Genomic DNA, 20,005 nt, shown 5'->3' with positions numbered 1-20,005 from the left:
AAACGTGTTGTTTCCTTGTAAGCTTGCAATGTAGTTTGCGGAACAGGCTGCGCGGAGGGCGGAATGATTGCTGGGGCGCCCCTTGGGGCATTGAAACAGCGGGCGGGGGTCACCCATGCTTAAGGCATCGCTAAGCACTCGCTGGGCCACTGATCATGGCGGGTCCGTCTCGCAGCAGGAAATGACCAACCACGGACCAGAGACGGTCCAGAGGGCAGGAGCGAAGATGGCTTTACTTACAGTTGTACCTAAAGCCTATGCAGACTGTCCACCGCACGAACAAGGAACAGCTTTTTGCTGATACATTTTTTTTATTCCTGTTTTTACTGGGGCGTTTTGGTATTTTGTTTTTCCTACACTCAATTCTACTTACGCCTTCTTTTAATCCAAGCTGATCTCTTACTCCCCCTAGTTAAGCTCCAATGCATTCTCCCTCCTTCACTTACTTCTACTTACTCCAATGTACTGCTGTTCGTTTTCTAGCTTACTCCTACACCGTCGACCCTCACTACTACTCCCTGATCCCTATTCCTTACACAGCGCAGCTAATTAATGTTTAGTACTTCTTACCCCGCATTACTAGTTGCTCTTCTTCCTGTCTCTGCTTACCCTTACGTTTACTCTTAGTACTCTTCTACTTACTCCTACTTACTACCCTCTTCTGGTTACTCAGTCTTTTACTTGCTCCTGGTTTTACTCCTGCTAGCTCTCACTCCAGCCTGCGTCCACACACCTGTCTCCATGTGTCAGTTTTCCACTCTCAACCATATCCACCCTCCCACACCCAGTCAGTCGTCCAGTTGTCCACACACTCGCATTAATGCCCCCATTCATCCACCCAGCCAGCATCATTTGCACCAACAGCCACACATTAATTCTTGTACGCTATGTTTGTAAGCGCTGTGCTGGCATTAGTGTGGCCGTGCAGCGCTGCCTGACTCAAGAGCCTTCACCCCCAGTTATTGAGGATTCCGCCTCAGATCACACGTCTCTGTTGAGCAAGATCGCCAGTAGTGTGGGTGCAGTTGTTATTTCGTCAGTGTGTTTTGTGTTCCTGTTTACCATTTCTGGCTCACCTCATCTGATGGATGGATAGATGGATGGATGGATGGATAGATGGATGGATAGGTTCATTACCCGGCCTGTGGTATGTGTATGAGGCTACCGAGGCAGTGCTTCTATTGTGAGCTTGGGCGCAACAACACTACCATGTTTTCATCCTACATCTTTCCAGCTGTCTGCATTTATTTTAATGCATTTATTTATTTATTTATATCTGCAATCCAATTATCCTTGTGAACTGATGTTGTGTTCAAAGTGTCGCTTTGTTAGGGTCTTAGTGTGTGTTGAAATGCAGCTTTAACAGTCAGCAAATGATTGGCCTCAGCTCGAGCCACGATTGCAAATAATGTTCTCTGCTGCCATCCAGTGGTAGAACAGAGAACTCTTTATATGCTGTCTGGGTCTGAGCTGCCCTTTTAAATATCCTGGCTCGGAGGCGGTGCTGCGCTGGCCTCATAAACCCCCACGAAGATCTTTCACGCGTCAGCTACAGATCCTCTTCTTGCGTTGCAGCTGTTTCCGGATCTCTTTTCATGATCACTTTGCCTTTAGGCCTAAGGCCGGTAAGGCCATAATCACTCTGTGTTCAGTAAATTTTCACTAGTATTTGATCTGTCTTGGCAGTGTACTAAAAAAAATCTCTTCTAAGCTTTTCCACGTTTTACTTTATATAGCAGGTAGTTTGGCATATTTAGCTACAACCCAACTTGCACCTCGCCTCAGTGACCTCAAGGAATGCTTCTGTAGCAGGCCCATAAAAAGATGGCTTTGTTTTTTTGGTATTGTACTCGTGACCTGACCTGTTCCTACAAGTAGTTCTGTACAACTGCGCCGCGTTCCCTTATCAATCACAACTAACAGATGAGTGATTGAGGAAGAGTCCCCCAGGGTTTCCATTCACCCAACTTAACTCCCATCATCCTTGCCAGAAGATGGCGCGCTTTCTTTACATTCAGCTTCCTATTTCAGTTATTCCGGAAGCCAGTTTCACTCAGTATCCCAATGGACGCTTTGAACGTGAGTGCGTTGCTTGGGGTCTGCAGTCACTGAAGTGAATAAACATGTGTAATGCGTGGTTATGTGTATTTTCTTAATATTTTAAACAGAAACGCCATACAGCAGATATATTGGTGAATACATTATCTTTATGCCCGAGAGCGGAGAGTGAGGGCATTAATAGACAATTAGAGTTCCTTAAGAGTTCAGGGAGTGACAGTAGGCGCATGTTCATGAGTGGTGCGGGCAAACTGGGCACCGGGCATACCCTTTTAAGTGAAGGGGCACTGTATTTGTTGGTTATTAACGTGACATTAAATGAGGTAAAAGAGATTAGATTGAGAAGTGGTCGTGGAATGAAAGTGACCCAGATGTTCAGCACAGGCAGCATGGATGGAGAATACAATGAAGACATTCTGTACCCTCAAGTTAGCACACTCTAAGAAGCCTGCCTTTCTCATCTGGAGGGTACTCACATGAGAGGTTACAGTTTGGGAGGGAAGGAAAGGGTAGGCTTCGTATAAAATGAGTCAACTTGGTTTCACCCAAAAAGTGGCAAATGCATGGGCCACCCTCCCAAAGTAATGGATTTAAATACACCATAGTTCAAAAGTAACAGAAACTGTAAGCAGTAGTACTATTTTGGCAAAAGTAATCCTGGACACTATGTTTGGTTGGTCTTTCAGGAGAAGGCAGACAGATCAGATCAGGACTGACTGGGCCTGGTGGTCATTTTCTTAAGATAGGCTTTCGAGGTCAGTTGGCAAACTTGCAGACATCTTTCAGTGGCCAGAACAATGCTCACAATGTGTAGCAAGATAAATAAGTATGTAAACACTTTATTTACATTATGAACACCCCTAAAAATGTAGCATAATTGCTATGCAATGTTCATATGGTACGTGTTTCTAGAACATAGTACACAATTCTAGCTTGACACTTCTCTAGATCCATCTCCTTGGCAGAGCAGGCAACATGGGCTGGTGATGTGCCCATCATGGACTGCAGCTGGTTTCTACGTACGAACATTGTGCTACAGAGTTTTGATTGGCACATAGCATATTTTTTAGTCTCCTTGGTCCATGTGCAAACGAGAGCTTTTATGGCTGAAGTGGAGCTGTGCATGTGGTGTCCTGAAGGGAGGGATGATGCCCTTCAGTGCTTTTCAGCACGTAGGGTGAAATACTTTGACACAGTTTGTAACCAACAAAGTATATGAATTGTATCTAAGCAAGCAAATAAATCTATCAGCCACAGTTACTATTAGGCTGTACTTAGGAGTGACAACCAGAGGCCATAACTGTTTTCTGTGTATGCACAGACATTTCTAGCGGTTTTCGGTGGCATATGTTACATTTGGATAGATTTGTTTTGTTTACATATCGTCTTTATGCAGTAGATGATATGCATTTTATGTTCATCATAACAGATTGTAAAGCAGGGGGTCTCCAACCGGTCGAACGCAAGTTATCAGTAGCTTGCCGACACCCTGTGAGTAGCTCGTGACCCAGTATCTCCTTTTACCCTTGTATAGCCAGTCTTTGTTATTTTGTTTAATATCAGGGCTCTTTGCAGCCTTTGCCCGTCCTGAAATAAACCAGCAGTTCTGATTGGCTCAATTGAGCTTAGCTGGAGCGGGGCTGAGGAAAGCCGGTGACATCATTGCTGAAAGCCTGACTCCGGCATGAGCAGTATTAGACTGCCCAGTGGTGTTCGCGGCCTGCCTTCTGCAGCTGGGCACCGCGCTTCCCCGCTGCACAACTTGTGGGGCGAACCGGCAGCCTTGACACTAGAACTTATTATAAGGCCCGGGTTTACTGTTCAACTTCGGAGCTTGTTGTTAAATAATTCACAGTTGTATTGAACGTTGCTTTGAACCAGTTGACTTTTCTTTCTTGATTCAGCTTTTTTCCACGCTGAAAGTGTGAGGTGAACCAAGAAAGAAAAGCCAGCCAGTTCAAAGCAATGTTGATGTAACTGTGAAATATTTATTCCTAAAGATGCTCTGAAGTTGATCAGGGAGTTGCTCTTAAACATGCACAGCAGAGAAGGAATACGTTTCATGTGGGCCTTTCAATAAATACAAAAAAAGTTTCTATCTCATCAGTTTCAATTGGGTTGCAAAGAGCAGTACTTTATTGCAAACTCACTCCTCCCTCTCCATACTATAAAGCATGGTGAGAGCACAAATCCAAAGTGTTTCTAGGGCACTCATTGTCTTTTGTTCCAAGCACAGTATTGGCTCTGTAGAGTTTATGCTTAAAGTAAGTAAAGCTGGATGTGGGTGGTCTATAGAAACAATGTGCAAGTTGCACAGCCTTTAGTAGCTCACAATGATTTTGAGTGATCAGGAGTAGCTCACTACAGAAAAGGTTGGGGAAACCCTGCTGTAAAGTGTTGTTGTGCCTTGCTGCACGCATTCTTGTTAGCCAAGCACTCAAGCCCCCCATCAGAGACCATCTTGGTGTAGACGGCCATCTCAGCAGCCAGGTAGTATGTCACAAGCATAGAGGGAAACGGTCCAGGACCTGCTCAAACATTGTGACATACACTTTTGGCCCAAGCCCTTCTGATCATGGCAGTGTGTCTCGCAGATGTGAAACATTGAAAAGCAGACTTGTTAATCTGATCGGCCTCAGAAGGTCATGAGTGTCAACAGCAACGTTCTGGCAGATAGACCTGTCACCTCACCTCTTGCAGAATGCAGAGACTTTGTGTCCAACTATTCAAAGTATGAGTCAAGTGGAGGTCGATGGTCACACTGCCATTGAGCAGGAAACGTATGAAACAACGTCAAAAGGACAAGAAAGAATTTGAAACTTGGATTAATAAGATCTAAAAGTATTGAAAGGAAATTGATAGAATGTTCAGTAAGGTATTATAACACTCCTGTAATATTTTGTACACATTAATGAAACCTGCCAGAGAGGCCGGGTCAGAGGAAGAGAACCGGCTTGATAAAACCTGGTCCATATGAAATCATAACACTTGTGCGTTGCCAGCTTTTGCCAGACATTGACCTTCTGTGAGTCTTACTTGGCACTAAACACATTCACTACCTGCACTGTAAATGCAATAGCGTCCTTGTGTTCCTTACAAAGGTTAGCAATCTCATTTACTTATCCCTTTGATGCTTCGAAAAAGTTTCAAGGTCGGTCTGCAGCAGTGATAGTAAGTGCACACGTATCAAAATGTTTTCACTATTATTGATTTTCTCTAGGCATCTCTGTTTACTTTTTAGTCCCCATAGTGTGGGGGTATATCTCTTTCCTGTCCCTCTTGCTTATTTAGTTGGAGATCACTGCATCCTTCTTCAGGAGTTGACATTTCATAGAAATGTATGCCAAGAGATCACATGAACACAGCATTTTGCAGGAATTTTGCTTTTGTGTGAGGGTGCACCATACCTTTTGGGCAGGATCAAATTGATATATGACACACGCAGTTGCTTGAATTTTAAAGATGTGTGCTGATTCTGACACAACTCAAATGATTTTTGCACTTGTTTGTTTTAGATCAAACTATGAGTTTAAAGCATAGCTTTATTAAAGTATTTACCCTAGCAGTTAAAAGGGACTGTGGCTTTTAAAATGTTTTGATTGTAACTTAGCGACTTGAACTTGGATCCATAGCTATGTATAACATACGTTTTTTCCTCTTATCCACCTGCCTACAGGTTTACAGTTATCCATTTCCTTATGTCACTCCTCCAATGACAAGAAATATCAAAAACCAACTTTAGAAAAGTCAAGCACAGAAGATCATCTGTATGTCTTGGAGCATAATCTACATCAGCTCATAAGAGAGGTGAGAGTTTGTGCTTACAGTATTTTGTCACTTAGCATCTCAGTCTGAATTCTTGAATTCCACAACATTTATGTGTCAAACAAATCTAAAGTCATAGGAAACATCTTACAACTAGTGGGCACCATCTTTGGTATGTTGGAAATGATTGACATTAAATCCTGTCATGCATTACGTTTGCTAATATTTGCTTGGGTAAGACCACATCTGACTAGCCACCCAAAGTCACCGCTTAGACAAGGGGTATGTTCCTTAAGAATAACCAGTGGAAGCCTAGAAACTCTGGGCCCTGGGTGTCAACAAGTGGACATGTTTTCACTGTCTCAAACCGGGTCCTCACTGTGGAAACAAGTGTGTAAGGTCTCCTGCTCATACAAACAAAAGGTTCCTAACACTGCCCATGTTTTTGTTTTCAGAAAACTGTCCAAGCCATTTTATGCTGGACAAAGGCCATCAGAGGTCCATCATAGCAATCTGGCAGATGCAAATCCAAGGCAGCTCTTGACGTTGGGCATTTCATATATCAGTTGCCTTTTTGGATGCATCTATCATAGTATTCAATTACACTGTTGTTATATACCCACACATTGGGACGGTAGGAAGTTAGCTGGAGCTGACAGTAGAAATACTGCTGCAACTCCTTATTTCCTCATATTCCTACATCTCTTCAGTTACAACAAGCACACCTTCCTATCTGTACAATGTCTGCTCATTTTAAATTGCCTACTGGGTACCCTTAGTCAAGAACCGAGCTCTGGGCTATCAATAGCATGCTTACAAGGATGGATGCTTGTATATGATATTTTAACAAATGCGTTTGTTGAACAGTGCCCCTTTTGACATGGTCACCCCACTTTTTGCCTGCTATTTAATGCAGTTTTGACCAATGTGTACTGAGTTCCTGCTATCCAGATCCCAAGTCTCAGATCTCTTTCTCTAAAAAATGTACACATTGTCTCCAATTAGCAATACCTTTAACCCCCATGTAAGTCCCTAGTAAATGGTAACCCTGGTACCTAGGGCTCGGAGTGCTAAAGAAGGTCCCTAAGAGCTGCAGCATGTATTGTGCTACCCTACGGGTCCACTCAGCATACTTGTGCAGACTGCCATTGCAGGCTGTGTGACATGGTGTAGGAAGCTGGCCTTTTATGTGGTATGTAAATACAGTGTAAAGGGTCCAGGGGTTAACCAGTGAATGGACAGGGCTTGCTATGCAATCCCATAGTGCTCTGTTTGGGGGTAGTGTCGTTGAGCATCCTCAGGCTTAACACACAGGAGTGCAAGACATTTGCAAATGCACACAATAGTCAATAAATAAGACTCAATGTGACTCAAAATGGATATCCATATCAATTTATAAAAATAGCAGGTTTCTTTATATATATTTAGGCATCAGTGAAGAGAAAAATCGTTCAGGTAAGTATGTTTTTAAATAGGAATTCTTTTCACTTTAAAAAGTGGACACGGTGCAACGTCTGAGTTCTGAAATTATATCCTATGGGTTGAAGAACAAGTTCTGAAAACAGGTAGAGTATAGCAACTGAAAAGATCAGTCTCCCGGAGTTAAGGTGAGTAGTGGGCAAGGTCCAAGGCAGCACCAGCAATACACCACCAGTGGCACGGAGAGGCTGTCTATACGGTACAAATCAGCATTGGGTGCCCAATACTTTTCAGTGGAGGTCAGTCACTGCAAAAAGAGGCTGCAGGCTCTGACCAGTCAGGCTGAACCAACAGCGGGGCTCAGGCCTCACGATGCTCGGCACAGGTAGACACCTTTCGTCCTCTTCTCCACGGTTCAGAGGCGATAGGTGCAGAGGTGTCCTTAGGTGTGGGGTTTTCTTTACTGGAGTGGTTGCGGTAGAGGGGGGCTGCGCGCAGAGGCTGCAGGTGTTGTCGGGGAGTCCAGGAGGGGTGAAACCACGATGGACTGAGACTCTGGAGAGCTCGGGAACCCTGTTGGCACTGGTTGTCCACTTCAACTCGGGTCACAGACAACAGGTTAAGTGGTTACTTCAGGTGTCGGGTGTTGGCGGTTCCAGAGGCTTCAGAGTCCCTTCTTTTGGAGTTTGCAGGAGAACAGTTCTGCTGTTCACGGGAGGTCTTGAGTCTTTATTGAAGGCAGGCAGTTCTCCTGGGTTTCTGGAGTCGCAGCTGCAGGACGAGTCAACTTTCGTGCAGATTTTGACAAGGGATGCAGACAGGCCGGCGGGGTTGGTGCCAGGTCAGCTGCTTCTTTTCTCCTCTTTTGCTTTCGCAGCTCTTCTGTGTCCTTGTTCTTTTTAGGTTGTCAGGATCTGCTTCTTAGGTACTAGGGGCTCATCTAAATACTGAATTTATGGGCATTAGGGGTCTGTAGGGTAGTAACCAATGGGCTACTGACCCTTGGGGTCACCGTGCCCCCTATATGACCACTTCCTGTGGGAAGTGAGCATAACTCTGCCCCAGAATTCCTAGGTGTGCCATGACATAGATGACTACCTCTGAAATTTCGTGCCCACCTCGCAATAGCTCACCTTTAGGTGGTACTAGCCTGTAGGTGGCACGCCTAACCGACTAGCTAATTTCCCGCCTGTCCAGTTGCCAAGCGGACTCTGGACATGGGGGTGGTGTCTAACTCTCCTGTGAGGGGAGGCAGATTTGCATTTGAAAAAGGTGGCATTCCTTTGAGGCTTGTTGTCGTAGGAAGACTAATCAGCAGGTCATCGTGTGGGAGGGGGTGTTACACCCTCTTCCCGGACAGCTTTTTGTTCTGGGCCTCCTGAGAGCAGAGGGTTCTCACCCTAACGGGCCAGAACTATGTCTCGGGTCGCACGCAAGCAGAAACTAGTCAGCAAGCACACCAGAGGGTGATAGGGCTTCAGGGGACACCTCTAAGGTGCTTCCTGAGTGCATGTATTGATAAATCCATCACTGGAATCAGTGTGGGATTATCAATATGAGATGTTTGATACCAAACATCCCTATCTTCAGTGAAGCCATCTTGTAGCTGGGGAACTCGTATTGACCAGTGTCGAGCACATGCATTTAAAATGGTTCCTTGGCCATTTACTATGTCTGTGAATTGACAAAGACATAGCAGGAGCATATCTGCTCTTGCACATATGCCCTCACATGTAATATGATGCACCCTGCCTTAGGGCTGTCAGTCTTGCTGTAGAGGGGCCTTACATATATTGCGTGCAGCATTAGGGGACATGGCACACAGGCTGTGTGCCGTCTGGTGTTTTCACATTTCTGTGCACCAAGACATGCAGCCTGCAATGGCAGCCTGTCATGTGCTTGGTGAGGGGTCCCTTAGGGTGGCACAATCCATGCTGCTGCCCTTAGGGACCCTCTTGAGTACCTCAGGCCCTAGGTACCAGGGGTACCATTTACTTAGAGAGGGTGCTAATGGATTTGCCAATTGAGGAAACAGTTGTATAGTTTTGGGGGCAGGCACCCAGTGCACTTCAGTCACAATTGCATCAAATACCAGGCAAAAAGTGGGCGGGTACTGCAACAAAAACCCAGTTCCCTACACATGGTGCAGAGAGAAGTAAAAACACGACATGGCACACCTCTTGCGTGCCATGCCTGCAGACACTGCATGCAGTATAGGTAAGTCACCCCCTGCAGCAGGCCTTACAGCCCTACGTCAGGGTGCCCTATACTTCATGTGTTGACATAACTGCATGAGCAGATATGCCCCTATGATGTCTACGCTAATGCGTAGATATGGCAAGTTAACAGAAAAGCCATTTTCAGTACATATCCTTGACCCTGGTGTAGGAAGCTTGCCTCGTGTGGGGTGGGCACGTGAGGTACTTACACCTTATACCAGATCCAGATGTCCCCTATTAGTGTATTGTAGGCAGTGTCTAGAAGCCAGGCTCTCTAGAGGTAGCTGTGGATGAGCAGCCAAGGCTTAGCTAGGAGAAATGCAAAGCTCATACAGTACCACTATAGTTATACAGCACTTACACACATGAAAGAAAATGCTCAGTGTTACAAAAATAAAGGTACTTTATTTTAGTGACACAGTTCCAAAAAGACAGTAGTGACCTTAGGGGGAGTCCAAACCATATACAAAAAAAATGGAATGCGAACACAGGACCCCTGTAAGGAAATGCCTCCTTGGCATGGTTGCCCCCTGACTTTTTGCCTTTGCTGATGCTATGTTTACAATTGAAAGTGTGCTGAGGCCTGCTAACCAGGCCCCAGCACCAGTGTTCTTTCCCTAACCTGTACTTTTGTATCCACAATTGGCAGACCCTGGCATCCAGATAAGTCCCTTGTAACTGGTACTCCTAGTACCAAGGGCCCTGATGCCAAGGAAGGTCTCTAAGGGCTGCAGCATGTCTTATGCCACCCTGGAGACCTCTCACTCAGCACAGACACACTGCTTGCAAGCTTGTGTGTGCTGGTGAGGACAAAACGAGTACGTCGACATGGCACTCCCCTCAGGGTGCCATGCCAGCCTCTCACTGCCTATGCAGTATAGGTAAGACACCCCTCTAGCAGGCCTTACAGCCCTAAGGCAGGGTGCACTATACCATAGGTGAGGGTACCAGTGCATGAGCATGGTACCCCTACAGTGTCTAAACAAAACATTAGACATTGTAAGTGCAGGGTAGCCATAAGAGTATATGGTCTGGGAGTCTGTCAAACACGAACTCCACAGCACCATAATGGCTACACTGAAAACTGGGAAGTTTGGTATCAAACTTCTCAGCACAATAAATGCACACTGATGCCAGTGTACATTTTATTGTAAAATACACCACAGAGGGCACCTTAGAGGTGCCCCCTGAAACTTAACCGACTATCTGTGTAGGCTGACTAGTTCCAGCAGCCTGCCACACTAGAGACATGTTGCTGGCCCCATGGGGAGAGTGCCTTTGTCACTCTGAGGCCAGTAACAAAGCCTGCACTGGGTGGAGATGCTAACACCTCCCCCAGGCAGGAGCTGTAACACCTGGCGGTGAGCCTCAAAGGCTCACCCCTTTGTCACAGCCCAGCAGGGCACTCCAGCTTAGTGGAGTTGCCCGCCCCCTCCGGCCACGGCCCCCACTTTTGGCGGCAAGGCTGGAGGGAACAAAGAAAGCAACAAGGAGGAGTCACTGGCCAGTCAGGACAACCCCTAAGGTGTCCTGAGCTGAGGTGACTCTAACTTTTAGAAATCCTCCATCTTGCAGATGGAGGATTCCCCCAATAGGGTTAGGATTGTGTCCCCCTCCCCTTGGGAGGAGGCACAAAGAGGGTGTACCCACCCTCAGGGCTAGTAGCCATTGGCTACTAACCCCCCAGACCTAAACACGCCCTTAAATTTAGTATTTAAGGGCTACCCTGAACCCTAGAAAATTAGATTCCTGCAACTACAAGAAGAAGGACTGCCTAGCTGAAAACCCCTGCAGAGGAAGACCAGAAGACGACAACTGCCTTGGCTCCAGAAACTCACCGGCCTGTCTCCTGCCTTCCAAAGATCCTGCTCCAGCGACGCCTTCCAAAGGGACCAGCGACCTCGACATCCTCTGAGGACTGCCCCTGCTTCGAAAAGACAAGAAACTCCAGAGGACAGCGGACCTGCTCCAAGAAAGGCTGCAACTTTGTTTCCAGCAGCCTTGAAAGAACCCTGCAAGCTCCCCGCAAGAAGCGTGAGACTTGCAACACTGCACCCGGCGACCCCGACTCGGCTGGTGGAGATCCAACACCTCAGGAGGGACCCCAGGACTACTCTGATACTGTGAGTACCAAAACCTGTCCCCCCTGAGCCCCCACAGCGCCGCCTGCAGAGGGAATCCCGAGGCTTCCCCTGACCGCGACTCTTTGAATCCAAAGTCCCGACGCCTGGGAGAGACCCTGCACCCGCAGCCCCCAGGACCTGAAGGACCGGACTTTCACTGGAGAAGTGACCCCCAGGAGTCCCTCTCCCTTGCCCAAGTGGAGGTTTCCCCGAGGAATCCCCCCCTTGCCTGCCTGCAGCGCTGAAGAGATCCCGAGATCTCTCATAGACTAACATTGCGAACCCGACGCCTGGTTCTACACTGCACCCGGCCGCCCCCGCGCTGCTGAGGGTGAAATTTCTGTGTGGGCTCGTGTGCCCCCCGGTGCCCTACAAAACCCCCCTGGTCTGCCCTCCGAAGACGTGGGTACTTACCTGCAAGCAGACCGGAACCGGGGCACCCCCTTCTCTCCATTCTAGCCTATGTGTTTTGGGCACCACTTTGCACTCTGCACCTGACCGGCCCTGAGCTGCTGGTGTGGTAACTTTGGGGTTGCTCTGAACCCCCAACGGTGGGCTACCTTGGACCCAGAACTGAACCCTGTAAGTGTCTTACTTACCTGGTAAAACTAACAAATACTTACCTCCCCTAGGAACTGTGAAAATTGCACTAAGTGTCCACTTTTAAAACAGCTATTTGTGAATAACTTGAAAAGTATACATGCAATTTTGATGATTTGAAGTTCCTAAAGTACTTACCTGCAATACCTTTCGAATGAGATATTACATGTAGAATTTGAACCTGTGGTTCTTAAAATAAACTAAGAAAAGATATTTTTCTATATAAAAACCTATTGGCTGGATTTGTCTCTGAGTGTGTGTACCTCATTTATTGTCTATGTGTATGTACAACAAATGCTTAACACTACTCCTTGGATAAGTCTACTGCTCGACCACACTAACACAAAATAGAGCATTAGTATTATCTATTTTTACCACTATTTTACCTCTAAGAGGAACCCTTGGATTCTGTGCATGCTATTCCTTACTTTGAAATAGCACATACAGAGCCAACTTCCTACATTGGTGGATCAGCGGTGGGGTACAAGACTTTGCATTTGCTGGACTACTCAGCCAATACCTGATCACACGACAAATTCCAAAATTGTCATTAGAAATTCATTTTTGCAATTTGAAATTTTTCTAAATTCTTAAAAGTCCTGCTAGGGCCTTGTGTGTTAAGTCCCTGTTTAGCATTGTCTTTTAGAGTTTAAAAGTTTGTTAAAAGTTTGAAATCAGATTCTAGAAACAGTTTTAGATTCTTTAAAAAGTCGTCCAACTTTTAGCAAAATAATGTCTGATACAGAGATGAATGTGGTGGAACTCGACACCACACCTTACCTCCATCTTAAGATGAGGGAGCTAAGGTCTCTCTGTAATATCAAAAAAATAACCATTGGCTCCAGACCTACCAAAATTCAGCTCCAGGAGCTGTTGGCAGAGTTTGAAAAAGCCAACCCCTCTGATGATGACCTCACAGAGGAAGAAATTAGTGACTTGGAGGCCAATGTCCCTCCTCCAGTCCTAAATAGGGAGAACAGGACCCCTCAAGTCCTGTCTCCAACTGTGTTAGTCAGAAATAGTGAGTCCCTCACAGGAGGGTCCCACATTTCTGAAATCACTGAGGATGCTCTCAGTGAAGATGACCTCCTGTTAGCCAGGATGGCCAAAAGATTGGCTTTAGAGAGACAGCTCCTAGCCATAGAAAGGGAAAGACAAGAGATGGGCCTAGGATCCATCAATGGTGGCAGCAATATAAATAGGGTCAGAGATTCTCCTGACATTTTAAAAATCCCCAAAGGGATTGTGACAAAATATGAAGATGGTGATGACATCACCAAATGGTTCACAGCTTTTGAGAGGGCTTGTGTAACCAGAAAAGTGAACAGATCTCACTGGGGTGCTCTCCTTTGGGAAATGTTCACTGGAAAGTGTAGGGATAGACTCCTCACACTCTCTGGAAAAGATGCAGAATCTTATGACCTCATGAAGGGTACCCTGATTGAGGGCTTGGGATTCTCCACTGAGGAGTACAGGATTAGGTTCAGGGGGGCTCAAAAATCCTCGAGCCAGACCTGGGTTGACTTTGTTGACTACTCAGTGAAAACACTAGATGGTTGGATTCAAGGCAGTGGTGTAAGTAATTATGATGGGCTGTACAATTTATTTGTGAAAGAACACCTGTTAAGTAATTGTTTCAATGATAAACTGCATCAGCATCTGGTAGACCTAGGACCAATTTCTCCCCAAGAATTGGGAAAGAAGGCGGACCATTGGGTCAAGACAAGGGTGTCCAAGACTTCCAACAGGGGGTGACCAAAAGAAAGGGGTCACAAAGACTCCCCAGGGGAAGGGTGATGAGACAACCAAAACTAAAAATAGTAAAGAGTCTTCTACAGGCCCCCAAAAACCTGCACAGGAGGGTGGGCCCAGAGCCTCTTCACAAAACAATGGGTACAAGGGTAAAAACTTTGATCCCAAAAAGGCCTGGTGTCATAGCTGTAAACAGCATGGACACCAAACTGGAGACAAGGCCTGTCCCAAGAAAGGTTCCACTCCAAACTCCCATCCAGGTAACACTGGTATGGCTAGTCTCCAAGTGGGATCAACAGTGTGCCCAGAGCAAATCAGGGTCCACACTGAGGCTACTCTAGTTTCTGAGGGTGGGGTGGATTTAGCCACACTAGCTGTCTGGCCGCCTAACATGCAAAAATACAGACAGCAACTCTTAATTAATGGGACTAGAATAGAGGGCCTGAGGGATACAGGTGCCAGTGTCACCATGGTGACAGAGAAACTGGTTTCCCCTGGCCAATACCTGACTGGAAAAACTTACACAGTCACCAACGCTGACAATCAGAGAAAAGTACATCCCATGGCAATGGTTACTTTAGAATGGGGAGGGGTCAAGGGCCTGAAACAGGTGGTGGTCTCCTCAAATATCCCAGTGGACTGTCTGCTTGGAAATGACCTGGAGTCCTCAGCATGGGCTGGGGTAGAACTAAAAACCCATGCAGCAATGCTGGGTATCCCTGAACTGGTGTGTGTGAAAACAAGAGCACAATGCAAGGCACAGGGTGAACAAGTAGAGCTGGAGTCTGGAAGAATGGCCCAGCCTACCAAGAGGAAAGGAAAGTCAGTTGGGAAACCAACTGCAACACAGCAAAATAAAGGGAACCTCTCTTCTCAGGAAGAAGTTCTCCCCTCTGAGGGAACTGAGCCTTTGGAGCTTGAACCTTATCAGGTTGAGCTCTTAGGCCCAGGGGGACCCTCAAGGGAGGAGCTGTGTAAGGGACAAGAAACCTGTCCCTCTCTTGAAGGCCTTAGGCAGCAAGCTGCTGAAGAGTCCAAAGGCAAGAAAAATGGAACGCATAGGGTCTATTGGGAAGATGGACTCCTGTACACTGAGGCCAGAGACCCCAAACCTGGTGCCACTAGGAGAGTGGTAGTGCCTCAGCTGTTCAGAGAGTTCATCCTAACATTGGCCCATGACATTCCCCTTGCTGGACATTTGGGACAAACCAAGACGTGGGAGAGGTTAGTCAACCACTTCTACTGGCCCAATATGTCCAACATGGTTAAGGAGTTTTGCCTCTCCTGCCCCACCTGTCAAGCCAGTGGTAAGACAGGTGGGCATCCAAAGGCCCCCCTCATTCCACTTCCAGTGGTGGGGGTTCCCTTTGAAAGAGTGGGTGTGGACATAGTTGGTCCACTAGAACCTCCCACAGCCTCAGGAAATCTGTATATCCTGGTAGTAGTGGATCATGCTACCAGGTATCCTGAAGCTATTCCCCTTAGGTCGACTACTGCCCCTGCAGTAGCCAAGGCCCTCATTGGTATTTTTACCAGAGTGGGTTTCCCTAAGGAGGTGGTGTCTGACAGAGGTACCAACTTCATGTCAGCATACCTAAAGCACATGTGGAATGAGTGTGGAGTGACTTATAAATTCACTACACCCTACCATCCACAAACTAATGGCTTAGTTGAGAGATTCAACAAGACATTAAAAGGCATGATCATGGGGCTCCCAGAAAAACTCAAAAGGAGATGGGATGTCCTCTTGCCATGTCTGCTTTTCGCTTACAGAGAGGTGCCACAGAAGGGAGTAGGATTCTCACCCTTTGAACTTCTGTTTGGTCATCCTGTAAGGGGACCACTTGCCCTTGTTAAAGAAGGCTGGGAGAGACCTCTCCATGAGCCTAAACAGGACATAGTGGACTATGTACTTGGCCTTCGCTCTAGAATGGCAGAGTACATGGAAAAGGCAACCAAAAACCTTGAGGCCAGCCAACAACTCCAGAAGTTTTGGTATGACCAAAAGGCTGCACTGGTTGAGTTCCAACCAGGGCAGAAAGTCTGGGTTCTGGAGCCTGTGGCTCCCAGGGCACTCCAGGACAAATGGAGTGGCCCTTACCCAGTGCTAGAGAGGAAGAGTCAGGTCACCTACCTGGTGGACCTGGGCACAAGCAGGAGCCCCAAGAGGGTGATCCATGTGAACCGCCTCAAGCTCTTCCATGACAGGGCTGATGTGAATCTGTTAATGGTAACAGATGAGGATCAGGAGGCAGAGAGTGAACCTCTCCCTGATCTTCTGTCATCAGACCCAAAAGATGGCACAGTAGATGGAGTGATCTACTCAGACACCCTCTCTGGCCAACAGCAAGCTGATTGTAGGAGAGTCCTACAACAGTTTCCTGAACTCTTCTCCTTAACCCCTGGTCAGACACACCTGTGTACCCATGATGTGGACACAGGAGACAGCATGCCTGTCAAAAATAAAATCTTTAGACAATCTCACCATGTTAAGGAAAGCATCAAGGTGGAAGTCCACAAGATGCTGGAATTGGGAGTAATTGAGCGCTCTGACAGCCCCTGGGCTAGCCCAGTGGTCTTAGTCCCCAAACCTCACACCAAAGATGGAAAGAAAGAGATGAGGTTTTGTGTGGACTACAGAGGGCTCAATTCTGTCACCAAGACAGATGCCCATCCAATTCCAAGAGCTGATGAGCTCATAGACAAATTAGGTGCTGCCAAATTCTTAAGTACCTTTGACTTGACAGCAGGGTACTGGCAAATAAAAATGGCACCTGGAGCAAAAGAGAAAACAGCATTCTCTACACCTGATGGGCATTATCAGTTTACTGTTATGCCCTTTGGTTTAAAGAATGCCCCTGCCACCTTCCAAAGGTTGGTGAATCAAGTCCTTGCTGGCTTGGAGTCCTTTAGCACAGCTTATCTTGATGATATTGCTGTCTTTAGCTCCACCTGGCAGGATCACCTGGTCCACCTGAAGAAGGTTTTGAAGGCTCTGCAATCTGCAGGCCTCTCTATCAAGGCATCCAAATGCCAGATAGGGCAGGGAACTGTGGTTTACTTGGGACACCTTGTAGGTGGAGGCCAAGTTCAGCCACTCAAACCCAAGATCCAGACTATTCTGGACTGGGTAGCTCCAAAAACCCAGACTCAAGTCAGGGCATTCCTTGGCTTGACTGGGTATTACAGGAGGTTTGTGAAGGGATATGGATCCATTGTGACAGCCCTCACTGAACTCACCTCCAAGAAAATGCCCAAGAAAGTGAACTGGACTGTGGAATGCCAACAGGCCTTTGACACCCTGAGACAAGCAATGTGCTCAGCACCAGTTCTAAAAGCTCCAGATTATTCTAAGCAGTTCATTGTGCAGACTGATGCCTCTGAACATGGGATAGGGGCAGTTTTGTCCCAAACAAATGATGATGGCCTTGACCAGCCTGTTGCTTTCATTAGCAGGAGGTTACTCCCCAGGGAGCAGCGTTGGAGTGCCATTGAGAGGGAGGCCTTTGCTGTGGTTTGGTCCCTGAAGAAGCTGAGACCATACCTCTTTGGGACTCACTTCCTAGTTCAAACTGACCACAGACCTCTCAAATGGCTGATGCAAATGAAAGGTGAAAATCCTAAACTGTTGAGGTGGTCCATCTCCCTACAGGGAATGGACTTTATAGTGGAACACAGACCTGGGACTGCCCATGCCAATGCAGATGGCCTTTCCAGGTTCTTCCACTTAGAAAATGAAGACTCTCTTGGGAAAGGTTAGTCTCATCCTCTTTCGTTTGGGGGGGGGTTGTGTAAGGAAATGCCTCCTTGGCATGGTTGCCCCCTGACTTTTTGCCTTTGCTGATGCTATGTTTACAATTGAAAGTGTGCTGAGGCCTGCTAACCAGGCCCCAGCACCAGTGTTCTTTCCCTAACCTGTACTTTTGTATCCACAATTGGCAGACCCTGGCATCCAGATAAGTCCCTTGTAACTGGTACTCCTAGTACCAAGGGCCCTGATGCCAAGGAAGGTCTCTAAGGGCTGCAGCATGTCTTATGCCACCCTGGAGACCTCTCACTCAGCACAGACACACTGCTTGCAAGCTTGTGTGTGCTGGTGAGGACAAAACGAGTAAGTCGACATGGCACTCCCCTCAGGGTGCCATGCCAGCCTCTCACTGCCTATGCAGTATAGGTAAGACACCCCTCTAGCAGGCCTTACAGCCCTAAGGCAGGGTGCACTATACCATAGGTGAGGGTACCAGTGCATGAGCATGGTACCCCTACAGTGTCTAAACAAAACATTAGACATTGTAAGTGCAGGGTAGCCATAAGAGTATATGGTCTGGGAGTCTGTCAAACACGAACTCCACAGCACCATAATGGCTACACTGAAAACTGGGAAGTTTGGTATCAAACTTCTCAGCACAATAAATGCACACTGATGCCAGTGTACATTTTATTGTAAAATACACCACAGAGGGCACCTTAGAGGTGCCCCCTGAAACTTAACCGACTATCTGTGTAGGCTGACTAGTTCCAGCAGCCTGCCACACTAGAGACATGTTGCTGGCCCCATGGGGAGAGTGCCTTTGTCACTCTGAGGCCAGTAACAAAGCCTGCACTGGGTGGAGATGCTAACACCTCCCCCAGGCAGGAGCTGTGACACCTGGCGGTGAGCCTCAAAGGCTCACCCCTTTGTCACAGCCCAGCAGGGCACTCCAGCTTAGTGGAGTTGCCCGCCCCCTCCGGCCACGGCCCCCACTTTTGGCGGCAAGGCTGGAGGGAACAAAGAAAGCAACAAGGAGGAGTCACTGGCCAGTCAGGACAACCCCTAAGGTGTCCTGAGCTGAGGTGACTCTAACTTTTAGAAATCCTCCATCTTGCAGATGGAGGATTCCCCCAATAGGGTTAGGATTGTGTCCCCCTCCCCTTGGGAGGAGGCACAAAGAGGGTGTACCCACCCTCAGGGCTAGTAGCCATTGGCTACTAACCCCCCAGACCTAAACACGCCCTTAAATTTAGTATTTAAGGGCTACCCTGAACCCTAGAAAATTAGATTCCTGCAACTACAAGAAGAAGGACTGCCTAGCTGAAAACCCCTGCAGAGGAAGACCAGAAGACGACAACTGCCTTGGCTCCAGAAACTCACCGGCCTGTCTCCTGCCTTCCAAAGATCCTGCTCCAGCGACGCCTTCCAAAGGGACCAGCGACCTCGACATCCTCTGAGGACTGCCCCTGCTTCGAAAAGACAAGAAACTCCCGAGGACAGCGGACCTGCTCCAAGAAAGGCTGCAACTTTGTTTCCAGCAGCCTTGAAAGAACCCTGCAAGCTCCCCGCAAGAAGCGTGAGACTTGCAACACTGCACCCGGCGACCCCGACTCGGCTGGTGGAGATCCAACACCTCAGGAGGGACCCCAGGACTACTCTGATACTGTGAGTACCAAAACCTGTCCCCCCTGAGCCCCCACAGCGCCGCCTGCAGAGGGAATCCCGAGGCTTCCCCTGACCGCGACTCTTTGAATCCAAAGTCCCGACGCCTGGGAGAGACCCTGCACCCGCAGCCCCCAGGACCTGAAGGACCGGACTTTCACTGGAGAAGTGACCCCCAGGAGTCCCTCTCCCTTGCCCAAGTGGAGGTTTCCCCGAGGAATCCCCCCCTTGCCTGCCTGCAGCGCTGAAGAGATCCCGAGATCTCTCATAGACTAACATTGCGAACCCGACGCCTGGTTCTACACTGCACCCGGCCGCCCCCGCGCTGCTGAGGGTGAAATTTCTGTGTGGGCTTGTGTCCCCCCCGGTGCCCTACAAAACCCCCCTGGTCTGCCCTCCGAAGACGTGGGTACTTACCTGCAAGCAGCCCGGAACCGGGGCACCCCCTTCTCTCCATTCTAGCCTATGTGTTTTGGGCACCACTTTGAACTCTGCACCTGACCGGCCCTGAGCTGCTGGTGTGGTAACTTTGGGGTTGCTCTGAACCCCCAACGGTGGGCTACCTTGGACCCAGAACTGAACCCTGTAAGTGTCTTACTTACCTGGTAAAACTAACAAATACTTACCTCCCCTAGGAACTGTGAAAATTGCACTAA

General features: G+C 47.7%; 1 protein-coding gene across 1 annotated transcript in view; it reads left to right on the top strand.

Moving 5' to 3' along the window:
- Nucleotides 1-20,005, top strand: part of MED17 (mediator complex subunit 17) — a 106,073-nt gene that overhangs the window by 47,700 nt on the left and 38,368 nt on the right. The window contains exon 7 of the mRNA XM_069202437.1: nucleotides 5,735-5,865. Coding sequence (XP_069058538.1) covers nucleotides 5,735-5,865 — 131 coding nt within the window. The remainder of the gene's footprint in view (nucleotides 1-5,734; nucleotides 5,866-20,005) is intronic.

Source organism: Pleurodeles waltl, chromosome 8 (assembly GCF_031143425.1).
Source record: "Pleurodeles waltl isolate 20211129_DDA chromosome 8, aPleWal1.hap1.20221129, whole genome shotgun sequence".
In the NCBI taxonomy this organism is placed as follows: domain Eukaryota; kingdom Metazoa; phylum Chordata; class Amphibia; order Caudata; family Salamandridae; genus Pleurodeles; species Pleurodeles waltl.
Note: the sequence above shows the minus strand (reverse complement) of the source record. Positions and strands in the feature narration are given on the sequence as shown.